At 26.4% G+C, this 18,544-nt stretch overlaps 3 protein-coding genes across 5 annotated transcripts in view; 1 reads left to right on the top strand and 2 right to left on the bottom strand.

Moving 5' to 3' along the window:
* Positions 1-1,680: 1,680 nt before the first annotated feature.
* LOC112604193 (N(4)-(Beta-N-acetylglucosaminyl)-L-asparaginase-like) lies at positions 1,681-5,059 on the bottom strand. Its single transcript, XM_025353119.1, has 6 exons — positions 4,583-5,059; positions 3,960-4,113; positions 3,664-3,889; positions 3,401-3,585; positions 2,011-2,118; positions 1,681-1,934 (listed from the first exon to the last, which is right to left on the bottom strand). Exons 1-6 carry the CDS (start codon positions 4,758-4,760, stop codon positions 1,706-1,708), a joined length of 1,080 nt encoding a protein of 359 aa, XP_025208904.1. The 5' UTR covers positions 4,761-5,059; the 3' UTR covers positions 1,681-1,705.
* Positions 5,060-6,232: 1,173 nt separating this feature from the next.
* LOC112604209 (protein king tubby 1) lies at positions 6,233-10,807 on the top strand. The gene is made up of 9 exons (XM_025353140.1): positions 6,233-6,555; positions 6,639-6,762; positions 7,568-7,669; positions 8,007-8,167; positions 8,226-8,393; positions 8,468-8,686; positions 8,789-8,906; positions 8,989-9,141; positions 10,467-10,807. Exons 1-9 carry the CDS (start codon positions 6,508-6,510, stop codon positions 10,598-10,600), a joined length of 1,227 nt encoding a protein of 408 aa, XP_025208925.1. The 5' UTR covers positions 6,233-6,507; the 3' UTR covers positions 10,601-10,807.
* Positions 10,808-11,893: 1,086 nt separating this feature from the next.
* The window catches only part of LOC112604313 (putative leucine-rich repeat-containing protein DDB_G0290503), an 8,843-nt gene continuing 2,192 nt past the window's right edge, over positions 11,894-18,544 (bottom strand). The window contains exons 3-6 of one of the 3 annotated variants that reach the window (XM_025353283.1): positions 16,703-18,235; positions 16,486-16,636; positions 14,688-14,998; positions 11,894-12,006 (exon numbers count right to left, since the gene is read on the bottom strand). In XM_025353283.1, the coding sequence (XP_025209068.1) occupies positions 11,959-12,006; positions 14,688-14,998; positions 16,486-16,636; positions 16,703-18,235 (2,043 nt within the window). In that variant the 3' untranslated portion in view covers positions 11,894-11,958. Of the gene's footprint in view, positions 12,007-14,687; positions 14,999-16,485; positions 16,637-16,702; positions 18,428-18,544 lie in introns of all 3 variants that reach the window. The other 2 variants (XM_025353281.1, XM_025353282.1) reach the window with 2 other exon arrangements.

The following is an 18,544-nucleotide window of genomic DNA, read 5'->3' as shown; positions in this document are numbered from 1 at the left end:
ATAGTTATTATGTTTGATATAAATGCTTATTTATTTTTAAATGAATAGGTTAATAGTGAAATATTTTTTAATATTGTGAAGGGTGTGTAATTTTTTTTTTTAATAAAATACATTTTTGTCTTTTTAAACAGTTTTAATGGATTTCCACGCCACAAGGGCGTATTAAGTTTGTCATATTTTTTAAATATATCAAATGTTACCGCAGAGTCACAAAAAATATAATAATATATTAGCTATAGCCTATAAGTTACTTATCACTGCGTCAAGCCACGCGCCGCTCATTCATGAGCGTCTAAACGATCCAATGCAGCATGTTGATACTTCTAAATGCATAATAAGCTGCAATTATCAGTCACCCACCCGCCAAATTCGAGTCATAAAAAATATAATTTACTAATTTATAATTATCTTGTACTCGGTGAATTAAAATATAACGGTACTTTCGGCTACAACCAAGACATTTATTTTGTAAATATTTATTAGATAAGTATAGGTAATAGGTATGAGTGTATGACATTAAAGTAGTCTAATCAAATAAACTATTATTTTTTTTTGTTTATGTAGTAAAATGAGGCTGGAGTCAAAAAAACAGAAGTAAATTGTATAGATAAAATTAAATGACATAACGGCGGGTATAAAAAAAAGTTTCAAAAAGTTTTTAAAATATTTACTGATATTCCTAGTGGTGCAGTCAGGAGCACCCCACACTTCAATTACCTTTCTATTTAATATTAAATTTTAAAAATAATATTATAGTTGAAAGACATTTTTTATCAATTACTTAGCCAAAACAAGAAAAATAGTAAATATTAAAGTTATGTTCATATCATTATGGATTTTATTTACATATGATTCTATGAAAAAATAAATACATTTTACATTGGGGGTTTATAATATATATTTATTGTGTATATACACAACTAAACTTGGTTCTTGAATAGTTCAATAAACTAAACAACAAACCTAAGGAAAACTGTAAAAAACTTAGTTTAATTTATACTTGATCCGCGGGGACCCTTTTATTATCCTGGCTACACCACTACAGGGCACCACTACAAATTATAGATCTATAGTGCAGATGATTTTATCCCAATAATTAAAGTAAAATAGTAAAATGGTGACGTCTATTTAGAGAAACTTATTCTTTTTAAACAATATGTTTTTAACTATTTCTAGCCAAACTAGGTTAAATGATATTTTATTCAAGACAATTTATATAAAAACTACGAAAGAATTAAATTAGATATATTACTACAAATTTTAATAAAAAAAAAATTGAAAGTATTTTAACATGAATTCTATATTTATTTTTTATTTTTTAATGTCATTTTCAGAACTTAATTACATTAAATATTGGTTTGTAATATCCATAATAATAAATTTCTACCTACAGCCCTGATTTCCCAGCACGTGGTAACTAAAGGAGGTAGAGGGACATCAATGCACAAAAAATCAAATTTTACTCACTGAATCATTAAACTCAGATTCATATTAGCATCATACCTAATTATTTTTTAATCTAATCAATAAAACAAATGTGACCCTACTCATCTAATAATTTGTTTGTTTGAAAAATTATTATTTATTGTTTAACAAGTAAAAACAAATATTTATTTTTAAAATAGGTATAAAATTTATTAAAATATTATCTCTTAAATATTAACTAATATTTTATATATATAAAATAGTAACAATTTTATGATTTTTATTTGGTACAAGTGATATTAAGTATAAACACTTTATTCTGTTCAGAATTTACTATAGAATAGGGAAATTCGTCAAATCCATGACAAGCAGCACCATAACTTCCATAATTATTAACAGCAATAACTGCTCCACTAAAGTCAGGATAATATTTGGCAATCATATCTATGGCTAATTGAGCAGCATGTTTAGGAAGATAGCCTTGCTTCATTTCTTGAACTGCATGGAAACTAGTAATAAAAGAGAAACACATACAAATCAATTCACAAATTAGTTTTTAGGTCTATGCAAAAATATTAGTATTACCTTGGTAAAAATCGCATTAATATGTCTCCATCGCCTGTTGCTACAGCAGCACCAACTGTGTTCATAGCATAAGCACCTGATCCAGGAATGGGAGAGTCACCAACTCTTCTGCAGTATTTATAATATAAATTATAATAATTATAGTTAACAATATAATACTGTTTTTTTTAAAAAAAAAAAAAGCTTTGTAACTTGTATTAAAAATAATCAAAATAAACTTAATTATAATATGAGGCATATTACTTGAAACTCTAAAATCTTATTCACATTTTATAGTAATTTATATCGAATAAACTGCAATTAAAGCAATTGTTATACTTAATCAATTTTAACAAGTTAATTTATTATAATATTGAAATTAAAATATTTTTTTACATAATATAAAACGTAACAACAACTTTGTAAAAAAAATCCATTCTAACCAGTTTATAAGACTCTAAATATGTATTGTTATTAAATATTTAAATACTAATAACTAATAAGCAATAGGTCACAGAGAAGATTTATTTCTCACTACTTATAATTATAGTAGAAATATATGTTTATAAAAGGAAATATTAGCATAATTTACAATTACTTGACAATATAAATTCATAATTCAAATCTTGTAAAGTTTGTTTTAAATATGAACTAGTTTATTATAAAACATTTTAAATAAGTTCACTAACTTACATACTTTTTTTTCTAAATAAATTTGACTTATTTAAAAATTAACTTTTAAGTTTTTTATACAAAACTATACTAATAAGTATCATTAATAGACAATAGTTAATAATATTGTCAATAATAATAATTGCATAGCAGATCAGTGTCATAGAAAAATAGAAACCAGTAAAAACTAATAGCTTAGAATTCAAAAGTAAAATAAACATAGAAATAGCACTATGACCAATAGTCAAATTGTTGATTTTTAATGAACATTTATTTTTCTTATCTTATAATCAATATTCTTATTGGAATAACATAAATTAATTTAGAAGTAAAATTAACTTTTAGAATAAAATTCAAGTTCATCAAAAATATAAACTTGATTCTAAAATAATTCAGATAATTATGAACATTCATGTACATTAAATTTGTAATAGTCATTTTTGTTCATAGATTTTGAATTTTGAATTTTTTAAATTATCCATTCCTAGGTTTGCTTTATATTCTTTTCTCTAAGTAACAATAATAATTCATATTATTATATAATTCACGATGAAATATTATCTTAAGAATATCATACTTTAAAATAGTTAATTCATATTAGTTATAACATTATTCATTATAATGATACAAGTATTTTATTGTCCATACAAAATGTATCCATATTAAATTTGGTTGTTTAATACTAACATACGTACAGAAAAATTATCTATACATAAAAGATATTTTGTTTATTACTTACCCAGGTATTTTGAATTTGGCACCATTCGTAGATGTACCAGCAGCAATATTGCCTTGTTGGTCAATTGCAATAATTCCAATAGTATCATGATTTTTTATATCAACACGATTTGACTCGGGTTTTGATTGTTTAGATAAATTTGATTTGTAAGGTCCACAAGACTTCTTTGGATCTGGGTTGACATTCTACATTTAACATACATTTTTAATCAATTTAATGAGTCAACATTTTAATTACATGACAGTATTAGATAAACAACATACAGTCCAAAAGTTTGGCTGACAATTATTAGTTTTCCATTGTTTCCACGAGTTTATCGAATCAATTGTGCTGAGATTAGTCTCTTTAAAGCCCATCTGTAAAGCGAATTTAGTTGCTTCATCACCTACAAGAAGAGTATGTTTTGTGTTTTCCATCACAAGCCGTGCTACTTTAGAGGCTGATTTGATACGTTTCATATGCCCAACAGCGCCCATATTCATTGTAGCTCTATGGATTTATTATTTCAATTAAATTATTAACATTTTAAGCAAATATTGATAATATATAACTAACAAACCCATCAATAATGAGGGCATCTAAAGAAGTTTCTCCATTTTCATCAGGACTTCCACCATATCCAATAGTACCATCACATTGCTCTTGTTCACAAACTGTACATCCAGCTACAACTGCATCAATTGCAGAGCTTGTTTTATTTAATACTTCCCAACCTATAGTTGTATTTAAATAAAAACAGTATATAATGAGCATTTTATAAATCTTATTAGATTAGAGAACTATTAGCCTAATGACTGTAAGCCAAATTTTGAATTAAATGATATATTATTAATTGCTTTAAGCAAATTAATTTATACGGATATACTTAAAAATGCATAAAATATTACTAATTATAAAAAAAAAATGTATAGAACAATGAATGAAATTAAAAATAGAACATGGTTCTGTAAAAAAAAGAATCGTATAACTGTCAGCAGTTCACACGTTTGTTGCGGGATAATACCTTGAGACGTCATTTATAGATTTATTTGGCCAGCACGGATATAAGAAATTGAATTATTTTAATAAAAATTCAAATTTTTAGAAATCACAAAATAAACAATTTAGAGGTTGTTGTTTTAAACTAACGTCCACAGTAAGTAGATATTTTTATTTTTTAAATAGTAATTAAGAAATTATTACTTTTTGATGTCGCATCAGTAAATGCCCATGTATTGATTACCATCGGAGTACTAGAAATAACACAATTATTTATTAAATTATAACAATAAAAGTTACCAATAACTGACACCAATACAATTGACAAAATCACGCCAATTAATACTTTTATTTTAAAACAAAAATAGCTCTTTATTGACATTATGGTATTGGCTAATATTAAAAACTTATAAGTGATAAAATGTTTTTGAATATTGAAAAATTCAAAATTCGATATCTGATGTTTAACAAAACGAATCTATAGGTACACGTTTACATATTTTAATTGTTCTCAGTGCTTTCGTAACAATTTTAAAAACAAAACTAAACACTGAACATGAATGTTGCCCACAAAATGCACAAATCACTGATAAATTAGTAGCGACCGAGAATTACTAAAGCCTTAGATCATATATGATCTAAGGACTAAGACTAAGGCTTTATACTACCCGGCACAGATATAGATAATAATATTTTTATCTCTGTTCCCGCCTATCAGCCGAGCCAATGGATTTTTATGAGCAAACTGTTATCGTCTCTTTGGACCGTACGGTATCATATTGTCGTAAATACGTATTGTTTATGTAGATGCAAATGGACCACAATATTAATATATTATTAACGGGATCGTATTAATGTATTATAGCCTATAGGTACTCGAATTTCATGTTCCACAATAATTATTGATTCCAATAAACATTTGTCTAAAAAAAGTTTATTCAAAATAGTTTTTTGAATAAATGTTTGTTGGATTTTAACAAAGTGTATCCAAGCAGACACTGTTTGTCGAAAAAATTCATTGGAATAAATAATAAATATAGAAAACGATTTCGGGATTAGCTATTTGTTCGGAAAATAAAATGTTCCAATAAATATTAAATTATAATTCGAAATAGATTTATTAATTTATGATCTAATGATTCATGGCTCCTATGCCCTCCCCCCAAAAAAAAGCCACCCCTGACCTTTTTTTCTTGTAATACCGCAAATGAATTTTTTTTCAATATTATTCTTAATTTTTTCGTAAAATTCATAATAAATTAAACCAAAATCTCAGTTTCCATGAATTAGAAAAAACCGAATGACTAGATGGGACACAACGACATGTCGATAAAACCGGGACTACCTAATTAATAACAAAATCACAACGAATGGCAAGTCTACCTATGAAATAAAGTATAAACCACATGCTGTTCAAATATTTTTTTGCACATTTATTTTCCGACAAATCTTTAGTTTGTCATCTCACATTTGATTCAAAACCAAATGTTTTGCATAAATATTCTTTTGGAACAAATTAATCATGAAATAAATGTTCATTAAAATAAATGTATGGCCATGGGTGAATTGATGAACAGATATAATTTATTTAAATATATTTTAATGGGAAAAATGTTTACCTATCGAATTAAGTTTTTCGTGTCTAATATGTTTTGGAACAAAATGTAAAATTTAGAATTTAATATAATTGGAACAAGTTGACTTTGGAAAAAATAGATATATAGTACAAAAGATAATGGTTCCAATAAATGTTGTCGACAACAACATTTATAAATACTCCTTGACAATGTATTATTTTATTATACTCCCTGAAATGTTGTTTAGATTACAAAACAAAACAAGTTTACTCATCAAGTCCGGTCTCTCGTGATATGAATAACAAGTTAAGGGTTAAGATTACTATTTACTGACAAATTAAAATTATTAATTATAAATTTTATTAAGTTAAAGAATATTTTAATTTTCAATAGAAATTATTAAAACATGGATAGAATGGCTTAGTGTTTTCAGCTTGATGCTATTGGCAAGTCTTTTTTCTGACTTTAGTTCATAAGTCTTGTAGTACGTGTGATATTTTACGAATTTTGGTATCTTTTTGGTGTCCTGTGTCTGTGACATACAATTCAATAATGTCCACTACTACTCGGAACATTCGTCACCAAACACTGGAACAACAAGTACTTGCCTACTATATTTTTATCATTACAACAAATGTTCTCCTCTTTATTTGTTTTATAATTAATTATTTGTATTTATACAGAAACAACTATTGGAAATGAAAATGAGGCAGGTCAGACAAACTCCACAGATAATAAAAGCATCAGACAATGTCATGCCTAGCGCAAGAATAAGGCCTAAATCTGCTCGGCCATTGGAAATGAATTGTAAGTAATGTTAATTGAATAACATTTATATGTTTTTGTTTTAAATTAAATCTATCCATATATTCAAATTCAAACAAATGTAATCACCTATAGAATTTGTTTAAATTTTTTAGGTATAACAGGTTTATTCTTTGATAAAATGGTTATTTGATTATATAAAATATATATATTTATATTTTTATCTAATTCAAAACTACAAAAGATCTATAGTTTAGATTTTAGTATAAAACATGACTAGGTTGTTACTAAGTTGTTGTGTGGCTAATAATTTATATGCTTTAAACTAAACTTCAACACTTCTATTTTTTAAATAAATGACAGAAATTATAAGTTAAAATCATTAGTATAATAAGCAAGTTCTACTTTCAGAAAATTATATTAATTAGACAATAAAAATACATTATTCAAGTTTTGATACAAGTATCTATAATATTATTTTAATTTTAATTTTCTGTTTATTTATTCAAATAATATTCTATATCAGGGGTCACCAACTAATTTCTATGGGGGTCCGTTTTGAAACTTACCAAACTTTACGCGGTCCAAACAGTTTTAATGACTTGCACACGTTAATAAATAGTAGGTAAATACATTTTTTAAATTTGTATTTATATTTATTTATTTATTCATATTAAATTCATTTATTAATATAAAATGAAAACGCGCTCGCGGTCCGTAAAAAAAAGTACTCAAGGTCCGTATCCAGACCGTGGTCCGCCAGTTGGTGACCCCTGTTCTATATCATATAATGTTAATAATTAATATACTGTTTTATTAAATTATTTATTTTATCTCATATTAATAGGTTATGATGGTCCATTAACATATGCTATGATGAATTGCAGTCCAGACTCCAGTGATATATTAGGTGTATCAAGACAATCTATTAATCATGATGTTATTGAAGGTTCGTAAAGTTATATTTATGATCATAATGTATTCTACTTAAACGGAATCTTTGAAAGAATCTTGATGAAAGTAAGATTTTTGATATTTTATCATAAATTGACTGTCGTTTTTATCCTTATGATTCATCAGTTCATTACTGAATTCTATCAATTTCAATCACCATAATTTTTATAATTTTAAAGTATGTTAAGTATAATAAATAAATGATGCATTTATGTTTGTGTTTTGTTAGGAACACTCCACAATATATTGTATAAATATAGATTTAAATCTGCATAGTTGAATAGATTAATTAAATAACTATTGGAATTAGTATTTATGTTTATTATTTTTAGATATGAGAAAAGAAGTAGCTGAAATGACTATTGATGAACGTAGGATATCTGAAGATACTGAAGATGAAGAATCTTGTTCCATTTCTCCTGCTAAAAATTTAAGTTCAATACACATAAAAGAAAACAGTCCATTCATTTATCCTTCTTCAACAATTACTGATGTAAGTCATCTAAATATTTAAATAGTATAATATTTATTTTTATCTTTTTGCTGTATAGACTAATGAATTGGAAGGAGATGTATATGGAAATTTAGATACATTTGTCTTGGAACCTGCTGCCCAAGGTGTTCATTTTAAATGTCGCATAACTAGAGACAAAAAAGGCATGGATCGAGGGTTATATCCTACATATTATTTACATTTAGACAAGGGAAATGGATCAAAGGTAAATTAATAATAAAAACTTTAAATATTGAATAATTAATACTGTCTTGTTATTATATTATTTTATCATTATAGATATTTTTATTGGCTGCACGTAAACGTAAAAAAAGTAGAACATCAAATTATCTAATATCAACAGATCCAACTGATTTATCTAGAGGAGGTGAATCATTTGTCGGCAAACTTAGATCAAACTTAATTGGTACTCAGTTCACTGTCTATGATAATGGTATGTCACCTTATAAGTCTGTAGAAGGAGTACAAGAAAGACAAGAATTAGCAGCTGTAGTATATGTAAGTTAAAAAAATCATTTACAATATATTGGATTTTAAAAAGCAATGGCAAAAGATGAAATAACATTTTTTATATTTTATAAATAATACATTACTTTATAGGAAACAAATGTGCTAGGATTTAAGGGACCGCGTAAAATGACTGTTGTAATACCAGGTATGAATAAAAACCACCAAAGAGTTAAAGTCGCCACAACTGATAACTATAGTTCACTACTAGGTAATAATCAAATTATTATTTAATTTTGAAAATTATTTAAGTTAAATAAATAATCATATTATTTAATAACAAATGTTTATAGAATGTTATCGAACAAAAAATATGGATGACCTGATAGAATTGCATAACAAAACTCCACAGTGGAATGAAGAAACCCAATCGTATGTTCTTAATTTTCATGGACGAGTCACACAAGCTTCAGTTAAAAACTTTCAAATTGTTCACGATAATGATGGTGAGTTTTTTATTATTAAATTACTGTAGTTCTTGAAATACCTAGATTATTATCATATAATTTCTTGAAAAATTAAGTGTTAAATTGTTTGCAACCACTTGTGTATTCCTCATATCTACTAGATCAGTGGTTCTCAACATTTTTGAATTTATGTCACCCTCATCCACAATCATTCAATACTGTGTCACCCTATCAGAATATTAAACAATTTATAGTTTATGCTGTTAATTTTAGAAAAAGTATATCGAGGTTTAAAAAATACAATATGGAAAAATATAATAATTGCACATTTTATTTTAGTTGTAGTATTGAATAAACATTGTTGTTGTAAATTGAAAAAAAAAAAGTAAGAATATCGATAAATAATAATAAAATCTGAAAAATTAACGAGATATTTGACCCAGACGGTCTCTATAAAGTTTTGTTTGAAAAAATTAAAAATTCTCTTTCATTTTTATTTTTCTCGAGTATTTTGTGTTGCCCTTATACTGGATCCTTCTTACCCCAGGATAGCTTATCACTTCGATTGAGAATCACTGTACTAGATAAATACATTAAAAAAATTTTAAAATCAGGATATATTTAATACACTTTATTTCATCATATATTCGTAATATATAGATGTATTAATTATTATATACACATAACATATAATTACATAAAAATAATAATTAAATGTATTCTGAAGTGTAACCTTTAAATATTTAAATCAAGGAATTATATGAACATTTTTTTTAATCATCTTTTATTTAAAAAATCTCAACTAATTATGTATCACATGTTAAATTTTGTTATAAACTGGGTAATAAAATATCTTAGGTAGGATGGTATCAAAAATTAAATTTTATTCTTTAACATAATCAATATTTTAAAAATAATTAAGTAAATATATTTTACATGTGTATAATAATTGACATCATATTTTTTAATTATAATATCTAATTTAAAATATTAGAATATATTTTTAAAATTACACTCTTTTTTTATATAATAATAATCTTAGATACAGGGAATATTGCTCATAGTAGCAAGAAATGGATGTGCTAGTGCTCGCCAAATGCCAAATTCTCAAGAACATCACTTAATTAATTAAAATAATTGCCTAGTTTAAATTTTGCTTATATTAATATAGTAAAGTAATATTTTGGCTGAGGCCATCTTATATGAAAGTGGGGGCATCAGATTATATTTTATTATATTTGTTTAACCACTACAAAGGTTTATTTGGATTTTTATTCAAGAATTATATCATTTAACAAATAAATTTACTGTATAAATAACTGTTTTTACTATCTTTATTTTATGATATTTTATTATTTTTTCAGTTGATTACATCGTCCTGCAATTCGGTCGAATTTCAGATGATCTCTTTACAATGGATTACAGATATCCATTGTGTGCAATGCAAGCATTTGCTATTACTCTAAGTAGTTTTGATAGCAAATTAGCTTGTGAATAGTTTTAATACATTTTATTTCAATTTGAAAGTTCTTAAAAATCATTTAAGTTTTGGCCCTGAATCCCATGCTTAATGATTTTAGTTAACACTCTTTTATCACCTTTCACCTACTTACTTATATTTTTGCACCAAAAATTTGTTCTAGTCTTTATTCATTATATTTTACTATTTAGTATTTTTTATATGTTAAAATTAAATTTATAATTTTAATTGATGCCATGAAGTAATTATGATATTTAAAAATTGAATCCTGTTTTAAATTAATATTTAATGGAATACTATGATGTTTATTTACATTAATTTTTAGAACACTGCCATTAATAATATTAACATTATGAGCTGAAACATTTTGAATAAAAATTTTTTTAGTGTAATACACTATTAAAAAATATATATTGTGTTAGATAAAGGAACCAATATGAGTATAATGATTTTATTTTGTATTAGTATTATTAATTTCATCTTTTAATAATTTTAAATCTCGTATATTTTAAATTAAATACCTCTTAATGTTTTTGTAACTTGTAGAAATTGATATTTTATTTCGTTGTTAATTCATTCAAGTTGAATTATTAATTAATTATAAGATTTATTTACAAGATATTTTTCAATTTATAATTGGCTGGTTAAAGTTTAAAAATAATGTGGGGTAAATTATTTGGTTCATATAAAGTAATAGAGAAAATAATCTCTACTTATAAATGTGCAGTGCACCTATTTCTGTGGGTTATAAGTTTTAACACCCATAATGTGTCTATGCCAATTCAGTTCAAAGAATAACATGATTTGTGTTCCTAAAAATATTTCCTTTTTTTAGTTCATTCGCCTTTTACTAGTCGTCTATTTGTATATTCATGTATTCTATTATTTTTATATAAAATTAAATAAAGACATTAACTTAGGTATTTTAATTTTTCCAAATCAAATTTTAAATTATTGTTAAGCTACTTAAAATGTACACTATACAATTTCTGAATATTTGTTTTTACTTTTATAAAACTGTGTATAGGTGATGTTTTTTTATTTAATACATGTATGTATAATGTGGCAGTTTTATGATTATATTATTTTGATTAATAAATAATATTGTTATGTTTAAGTTTTATAATTGTTCTCATATCACTAGTATCACATATCTATTTTGCACTAATTGTACCAATTACTGTTTATATTAGGCTAATTGGTAATTGTGTATACAAACAAAAGTGCCTTACACTTGTGCCTTATATTACTAAATAATTGTATCTTTTAAAAAAAATAAAAAATCATATTCATCACATTGTTTATGTAAATGTTTAATTGTGAAATAAATAAAAAATATTCAAGAAAAACTAATGTTTTTGATTAATTATTATTGTTTAATACTTATTCGATGTTGGTGATTGTCCACGAAGTATGTTATCAATCTGAAATTTAAAAATATGTATGTGTGTATTATATATTAATTAATTAATTTTAATTTAGAAAATTTAATTGATTAAAATATATAAAGAATATAGATGGAAGGAGAATCTTAAATACTGTAAAAAATCAAAATCTGAGTAATTAAAAATATGATCTTTAAGGGAATTTGAAAATTAAAGATATTAGAATTTAAATAAATTCTTAGTTTAAGCAAAAAAGGGCAGAAGTAAATAACTTCTGCTTTTCAGTACTTATCGAGTATATTTGGTCATTGAGTATTGTAATACACGTATTAAATTTAAATTTAATGAAAAATGGTTTTGAGCTTAAATTATCTGTCAGCATATTAATTACTACAGTACATTTTACTATAGATATTAGATAAGTTTATTTTCGTAATATGTTATTTAACATAACTATTAAAGTAATTTATTTTAAATACTAATTTTATAATAGAAGCCAGTGGCATATTTACGGAGGAGGGGATCAAGGGGATAAACCCCCCCCCATAGTCTGTATACACACAAATAATTATAGTCATCATATTATTATTTAAAAAATTATTATTATTATTTTTTTTTTATCAATAATTGATTAAATTTGCAAGAATTAAAATATTATAATATATTGTACAATACTCTCATTGGTATCTTCATTTATATAATCATATCCTCCCCCATGACAAAAACCTAAATACATCACTGACAGAAGCTACTATCGGAGTTGATGATTGGAGCATTTTTTTCTACCAGAAATAGTGTTCAGAATTCAGACACAATAAAAAATTTAATAAAAAACACATTGTTACGTTCAATGCAATCATGGAAAATGAAAAGAATTGTCTGACATTATGAATGCAATTAATATATTTCTCGTTGAGAATCAGAATTTAAACAGAAAGTAGGTAGCAGGACCTGAAATACTGTGTCCCCTGAATGACAAATGTGTGTCCAAAGTTTTATAATACGTTTTTAGTTTTGATTGCGGAAATAAGTAATAATAACAATAATTTATGAATTTCATCACAATTTCATCAAAATAAATAGAGAATCATTATCAATTTTATACAAATATCGAGTGATAGGCATTTATATCTGATATCATACACTTTGGCGGGTCATTACCACGAATTAAGATATCTTAATTCGTGGTCATTACACATTATTCCACAAAGCACATGTTCCTAGTTCCAACGGACTTTTGTTCCACAAAATTCTTGTTTCAAACGTGGAGTTTTCTCTATAAATATACTATGTGGGTATTTCAGAATTTTTGAACAACAGATTATTATGATATTATACCAATATCATATATTTTTTTTTTGTAAATATTATTAATGTGTAAGGTAATAAGTATTGCCTAAAAGAAGGGGGTCTTTGGGAGTTACAACCTACACAGGTTTTTTTTTGCAATAGAAATCTGTCAAAATCCAAAGTCAACAGTTAAATTAATAAGTGTGTCCCCTGAAATTAGATGTATTTTAGGCCCTGGTAGGTAGTATCACCTTACTGTCACATAGCTACTAATAACCAAAAAAAAACATTTAATAGTTGTTATAGATAAAAATTGTAACGTTTGTCAAATAAAGATTTTAATGAGATAATGTATTATATGTCATCAAAAAAATATAACCAAATCAATGACATTTGATGAAACAATACAGTATGTACTATGTTGAAAATAAATTTTCGCTTTATTTTTAGTATTATTTACCTATTCGAATTGCTCGTGTCGGGTGTATTCACACTATGCAGTGTAGGGCAATTTGAGCTGTCAGTTGTCGGGTGGTATTTAATCAATTCTGTGGTATTATACTATTATGTCCACAATACCGTTCTCAACACAAAACGAAAAAAAAGTTGAACCAGGTTTATACGTCGACCTACTTATTAAATATCAAATAATTGTACAACAATATTAAAATGTATCTATGGCCTACGTGTATGCTGTTAAACATAAAATATTTTCCATGATATTAGTGTAATTTTTATAAAAAAATAAAATAAATACCTACTATATTATATAAATTTATATGATTTAATATTTATAAAACTATTGTTTTCATTTGGTAGGTATAGGTATTATTAATGTTAAAATATAAAAATGGAAAACAGAGTTTTATTGTATTGCCGTAATGGCATATTTACAAGTAGGTAAATCATATTCCTATATTTCAAAAATTTAAAATTTTTACAATATACTATAACATAATTACTAATAAAGTTATATACCTAAAGTGTAAATATTATTTCCTTCAAACAATTTCCTAACCCATTTTTATATGCAACATGTAAAATTTAAAATTTCTCAAATTTTTTTTTTATTTTTCAAATTATTTCTTAATTATTTTTTGGTCTATATTTGAAGTCATATAATTTGACCTGACCATGCCATCTTCTCCCAGAAATAATAAAAAAATACAAACAATTAAATACATTTTTGAATTAATTTCGTTTTCTATTATGCAAACTGCAGTCCAATAGCTTCCAATATTATGAATAATATGAATTATGACCAATGTATCTTTACGTTATATTATATATATATATATATATATATATATACTATAATATAGTATATACGTTTAGGTTTCACTGCATTATTATTGTGAGTGTAAAAATAAATATAATTAATAAAAATCATTCAAAAATTAGATAATATTAGAGCAATTTTTTTCTTTTACCTGATTATTGAAAAATAGTTCTACAGCTACGATCACTTGCTGGGTATATTCTTGTATTTCTGGTGCGTCGACTGAGTACGGATCAGGTACATTTGAACGTATTGCAGATGTGATCGCATCGACCAAAGAATTCAAAACGTAATTTTGAGTGTTTGCCGGTTGCGGTAAAACACCAATATTATAATCATATTGTGATCTGTAGGAATTCTGGTCGATGCTGCTACCGTAATACGTCTGTCGTTGCCCTAACATATTTTCGGTTGCAGCCGTTGCAGGTTGGCGTACGTAATAATCTGCGGTCGGTTGTTGACCTGTCAATAAAGTTGCTGTAGTTTAATTTGTTCAGAAAACCCGTTTGCAGTACAGTGAAACCTCTATTAATGGACACCTCTCAATAGTGGACCCTTCCCTAGAGTGAATACTTTTAAATATCTCGGCAAGTATGTATGCACATAATAGGAGTTATAACCTTTTAACAGTGAACACTCCTATTAGTGGACGTGGACACCCAGTGACGGCTTGTGGGTTTTTAATAAAGTGGTGCACATCCAAAAAAAATATAACTAATATTATATATAAAAATATATATTATAAATTGTATTAAATAATTGTTTACAAATTTTAGTTATTTAGCAATTATCTTTTATTTTGTTCATATTTTAAGTCTGGACTCTGGAGTAAGCCTACTTTTATTTTTTATTTTCATCTTCTCCAACATGACTGTTGAAAAATTGCATTGCAATTATTAGACTAGTAAGTACTAAATTCATTTTAAAAATTGAAAACAAATACACGAATAATAACATATTACGTTGATGTTGGTCGTCGATAAAAAATAGAAACACAATTGGTGTTTTGAATTTTCGATGATGAATAATGATGGACTAACATTAACAGCTGATAATCGGAAATCGGAATACAATAAATGAATGAGAGTACCTAAAAATAAACTATTCAGCCGATGCATATACCGATGTACAACGAGGGCGACGTCGAAAAAAAAATTCACGGAAAACAATTTAATTGGCATGTACTTAAGTGCACATCAATTCCATTATTACGTGGGTTGCTTGTTTTGACGTGTTTTAATTTTTACACTGTACAAATGTGCACAGCGTTTGTGTGCACAACTGCACCACTATATATGTATACACACTGATACCGTTCTGTCGTGGACAACCGCCCGGCTCTTTGGCCGTCAAAATCTAAATATTATATAATTCTCATAATATTCTGAATTTATGTTTTAATATATTTTGAAAAATAATTTTAATAACACTACAGTCTACAGGTACTTAATAATTATATTATTTGTAATATTTTCACACCATACATGTTGCATATTAAATAGGTACACATATAATAAATAATAAATTAATATTTCAATATATACCAATTTCAATGTACATAATATATAAATATATATATATGAATATGTACAACTAATTCTCTATAGCAGTGGTTTTCAATCGGTGTGCCGCGATAAATCTATTGATTGAGTTAATTTTGTATATATATATATGTATTATATATAAAAATATATGCTTCACGTATTATATGAATTATTGGTGTGCCGCAAAAATTTTGTAGAAGAAGAAGTGTGCTACATTGTTAAAAAGATTGAAAACCACTGCTCTATAGCACCTCTTTATAGTGGACATTTAGTAATTTCTCGTAAATGTCCACTATGTAGAGGTTTTTTCTAAATTAGACAATTTTTAATTCCCCATGGCCGTCCACTTTATAGAGATTTCACTGTATAGACATAATAATATGAATTGTAGTTTTACGGAAATACCTGCTGAAATTTGTTGATTATAGTAATTTGGCAAATTTATATTTTTCGTCGTAGGCGCATCAGTAGATTGGTGATAATATTTGTTAACCAGAGTGCCCGGTAAATTGTTGAAGATCTCAAAACCATTAAAATCTCGTTTAGCTCGTCGACCCTTAACATTTTTAAAATTAAAAATATAACAACAATTTTATTCCTTCAAATTCAGTTAAGAACTTACGTATAAAGTGTTTATGATTGTATTTAAAGACTGCCGAAGATTTAGCATCACAGATTGTACGATAGAATTTGTTAATCGAATTATATGACTCACTGGAGAATGTGGGAAATTGGCACGTGTTATGTCAAATATTGCCTTAGTCCCATCTAACGGTGCTTGAACCGAATTTGAAATTACGGATATCATATTTTGTGCGAATATATCGTTTGAAGGTGAATTTAAAATTCCTTGAATATTATTTTGGTAAGACGACAATGGTCTATCAAAAATGCTTGTACGTGCTTTACCATCATAACTTGTGTACCCGTAATTTTGGTTTGGGTGTAGATTTTTTGTGTCATCTTTTTTTGATAAAAACCACGAATTAGGAGTATTTAGAGAAGGGTTTTTTAAGTCTACTTTCTTGTAAATAGAACCACTGTTATCCATAGAACTTGGTTGATATGCATCTAGCGACAAACCAGGTGATTGTATTTTGGATGTCATTTGATTTTGATCAACAGCAGAAGGAGCAACTTGTTGATCATAATCATTACTATTTGCGAGATACATTGGAATTTGATTATAACCCACCGGTTTTTGATTAACACTTAATAATGAGTTAGGTAGTTGATTATTAGCATTCGAATTAAAAGGTTGAACGTAATCAACACTATTTGGAAATGAGGGACCATACAATAATGGCATGTCTGTCGATGGAGTATTTAATAAATTATTATTTATATAACTATTATCATTGGTTAGAGACTGTTGAAGTATATGAATATCATTAGGGTTGGCGAAAACAGTTAATTTAGCATTATCCTCTTTCGCGTTTTTGGGATTTTCTGTGTTTACAATATATGAATTATCGTACTTTGATAATTCTTCAAATTCTGGTGGTTTGTCAGGTATTAAATTTTCCAATGAATATAATACATCATTTTCTTCATTAACTTTATCTAATGGAAAAATTGATAACTCAGATATTGCTTTTTCCAATTTTGACTCTTCATTTAATTTTGTATCTTCAAAATTTGTAGGAAATGTAATATCATTCAATGCATTTTGTAGATTTTCAGTATCATTATTTACAAACGATTTACTTTCATTTGAGTGTGATTCATTTATCGCGTATTCATCACTCAATACTAATTGAGAATCGTCTTGATTTTCTAACACATAATTGGGTGGATATAGTATATCAATATTTTCAGAATTCAAAAATTGTTTTATATCTGTTAGAGAACTATCTATTAAAACATCTTGATTTTTCTCGACATCACTAAAACGTGGCTCTAATTGATCATCCGGAAGTCCTAATACAGAATCTAAAAACACGCTGTCATTCATATTTTGCACAATATTTTCAACAGATGTTGAAGAACCTTTAACCATAGGATTTAAAGACGGTTGTAATGGTATCTGAGACAATTTTGACTGATTTGATGAAAGTGGAATTGGAGACGTCGATTGCGACAAAGTTTCTTGGTTCTTATTGAAATCTTTCATATCTTTGAACCATTCTGGTAATTCTACCTCTTTAATTTCTATGTTATTTTTGTTGGGCGTTGAATTAACTTTCGTTGTCGGATTTAAAGACGGCTGTGATGGTATCTGAGACAATTTTGGCTGATTTGATGAAAGTGGAATTGGAGACGTCGTTTGCGACAAAGTTTCTTGGTTCTTATTGAAGTCTTTCATATCTTTGAACCATTCTAGTAATTCTTTCTCTTTAATTTCTATGTTATTTTTGTTGGGTGTTGAATTAACTTTCGTTGTCGGATTTAAAGACGGCTGTGATGGTATCTGAGACAATTTTGGCTGATTTGATGAAAGTGGAATTGGAGACGTCGATTGCGA

This window comes from Melanaphis sacchari, unplaced genomic scaffold (genome assembly GCF_002803265.2).
Source record: "Melanaphis sacchari strain LSU unplaced genomic scaffold, SCAv2.0 Contig11_pilon_pilon, whole genome shotgun sequence".
Lineage (NCBI taxonomy): Eukaryota > Metazoa > Arthropoda > Insecta > Hemiptera > Aphididae > Melanaphis > Melanaphis sacchari.
Note: the sequence above shows the minus strand (reverse complement) of the source record. Positions and strands in the feature narration are given on the sequence as shown.

Bases quoted from the DNA above. Each gene is read 5' to 3' on its own strand.
- LOC112604209 (XM_025353140.1), top strand. From the start codon at position 6,508: ATGTCCACTACTACTCGGAACATTCGTCACCAAACACTGGAACAACAA. The intron at 8,907-8,988 runs GTAATAATCAAA...AAATGTTTATAG, and splicing joins TAACTATAGTTCACTACTAG to AATGTTATCGAACAAAAAAT. The intron at 9,142-10,466 runs GTGAGTTTTTTA...TTATTTTTTCAG, and splicing joins AATTGTTCACGATAATGATG to TTGATTACATCGTCCTGCAA.
- LOC112604193 (XM_025353119.1), bottom strand. From the start codon at position 4,760: ATGTCAATAAAGAGCTATTTTTGTTTTAAAATAAAAGTATTAATTGGC. The intron at 4,114-4,582 runs GTAATAATTTCT...ATACAACTATAG, and splicing joins TACTGATGCGACATCAAAAA to GTTGGGAAGTATTAAATAAA. The intron at 3,890-3,959 runs GTTTGTTAGTTA...ATAAATCCATAG, and splicing joins GATGCCCTCATTATTGATGG to AGCTACAATGAATATGGGCG.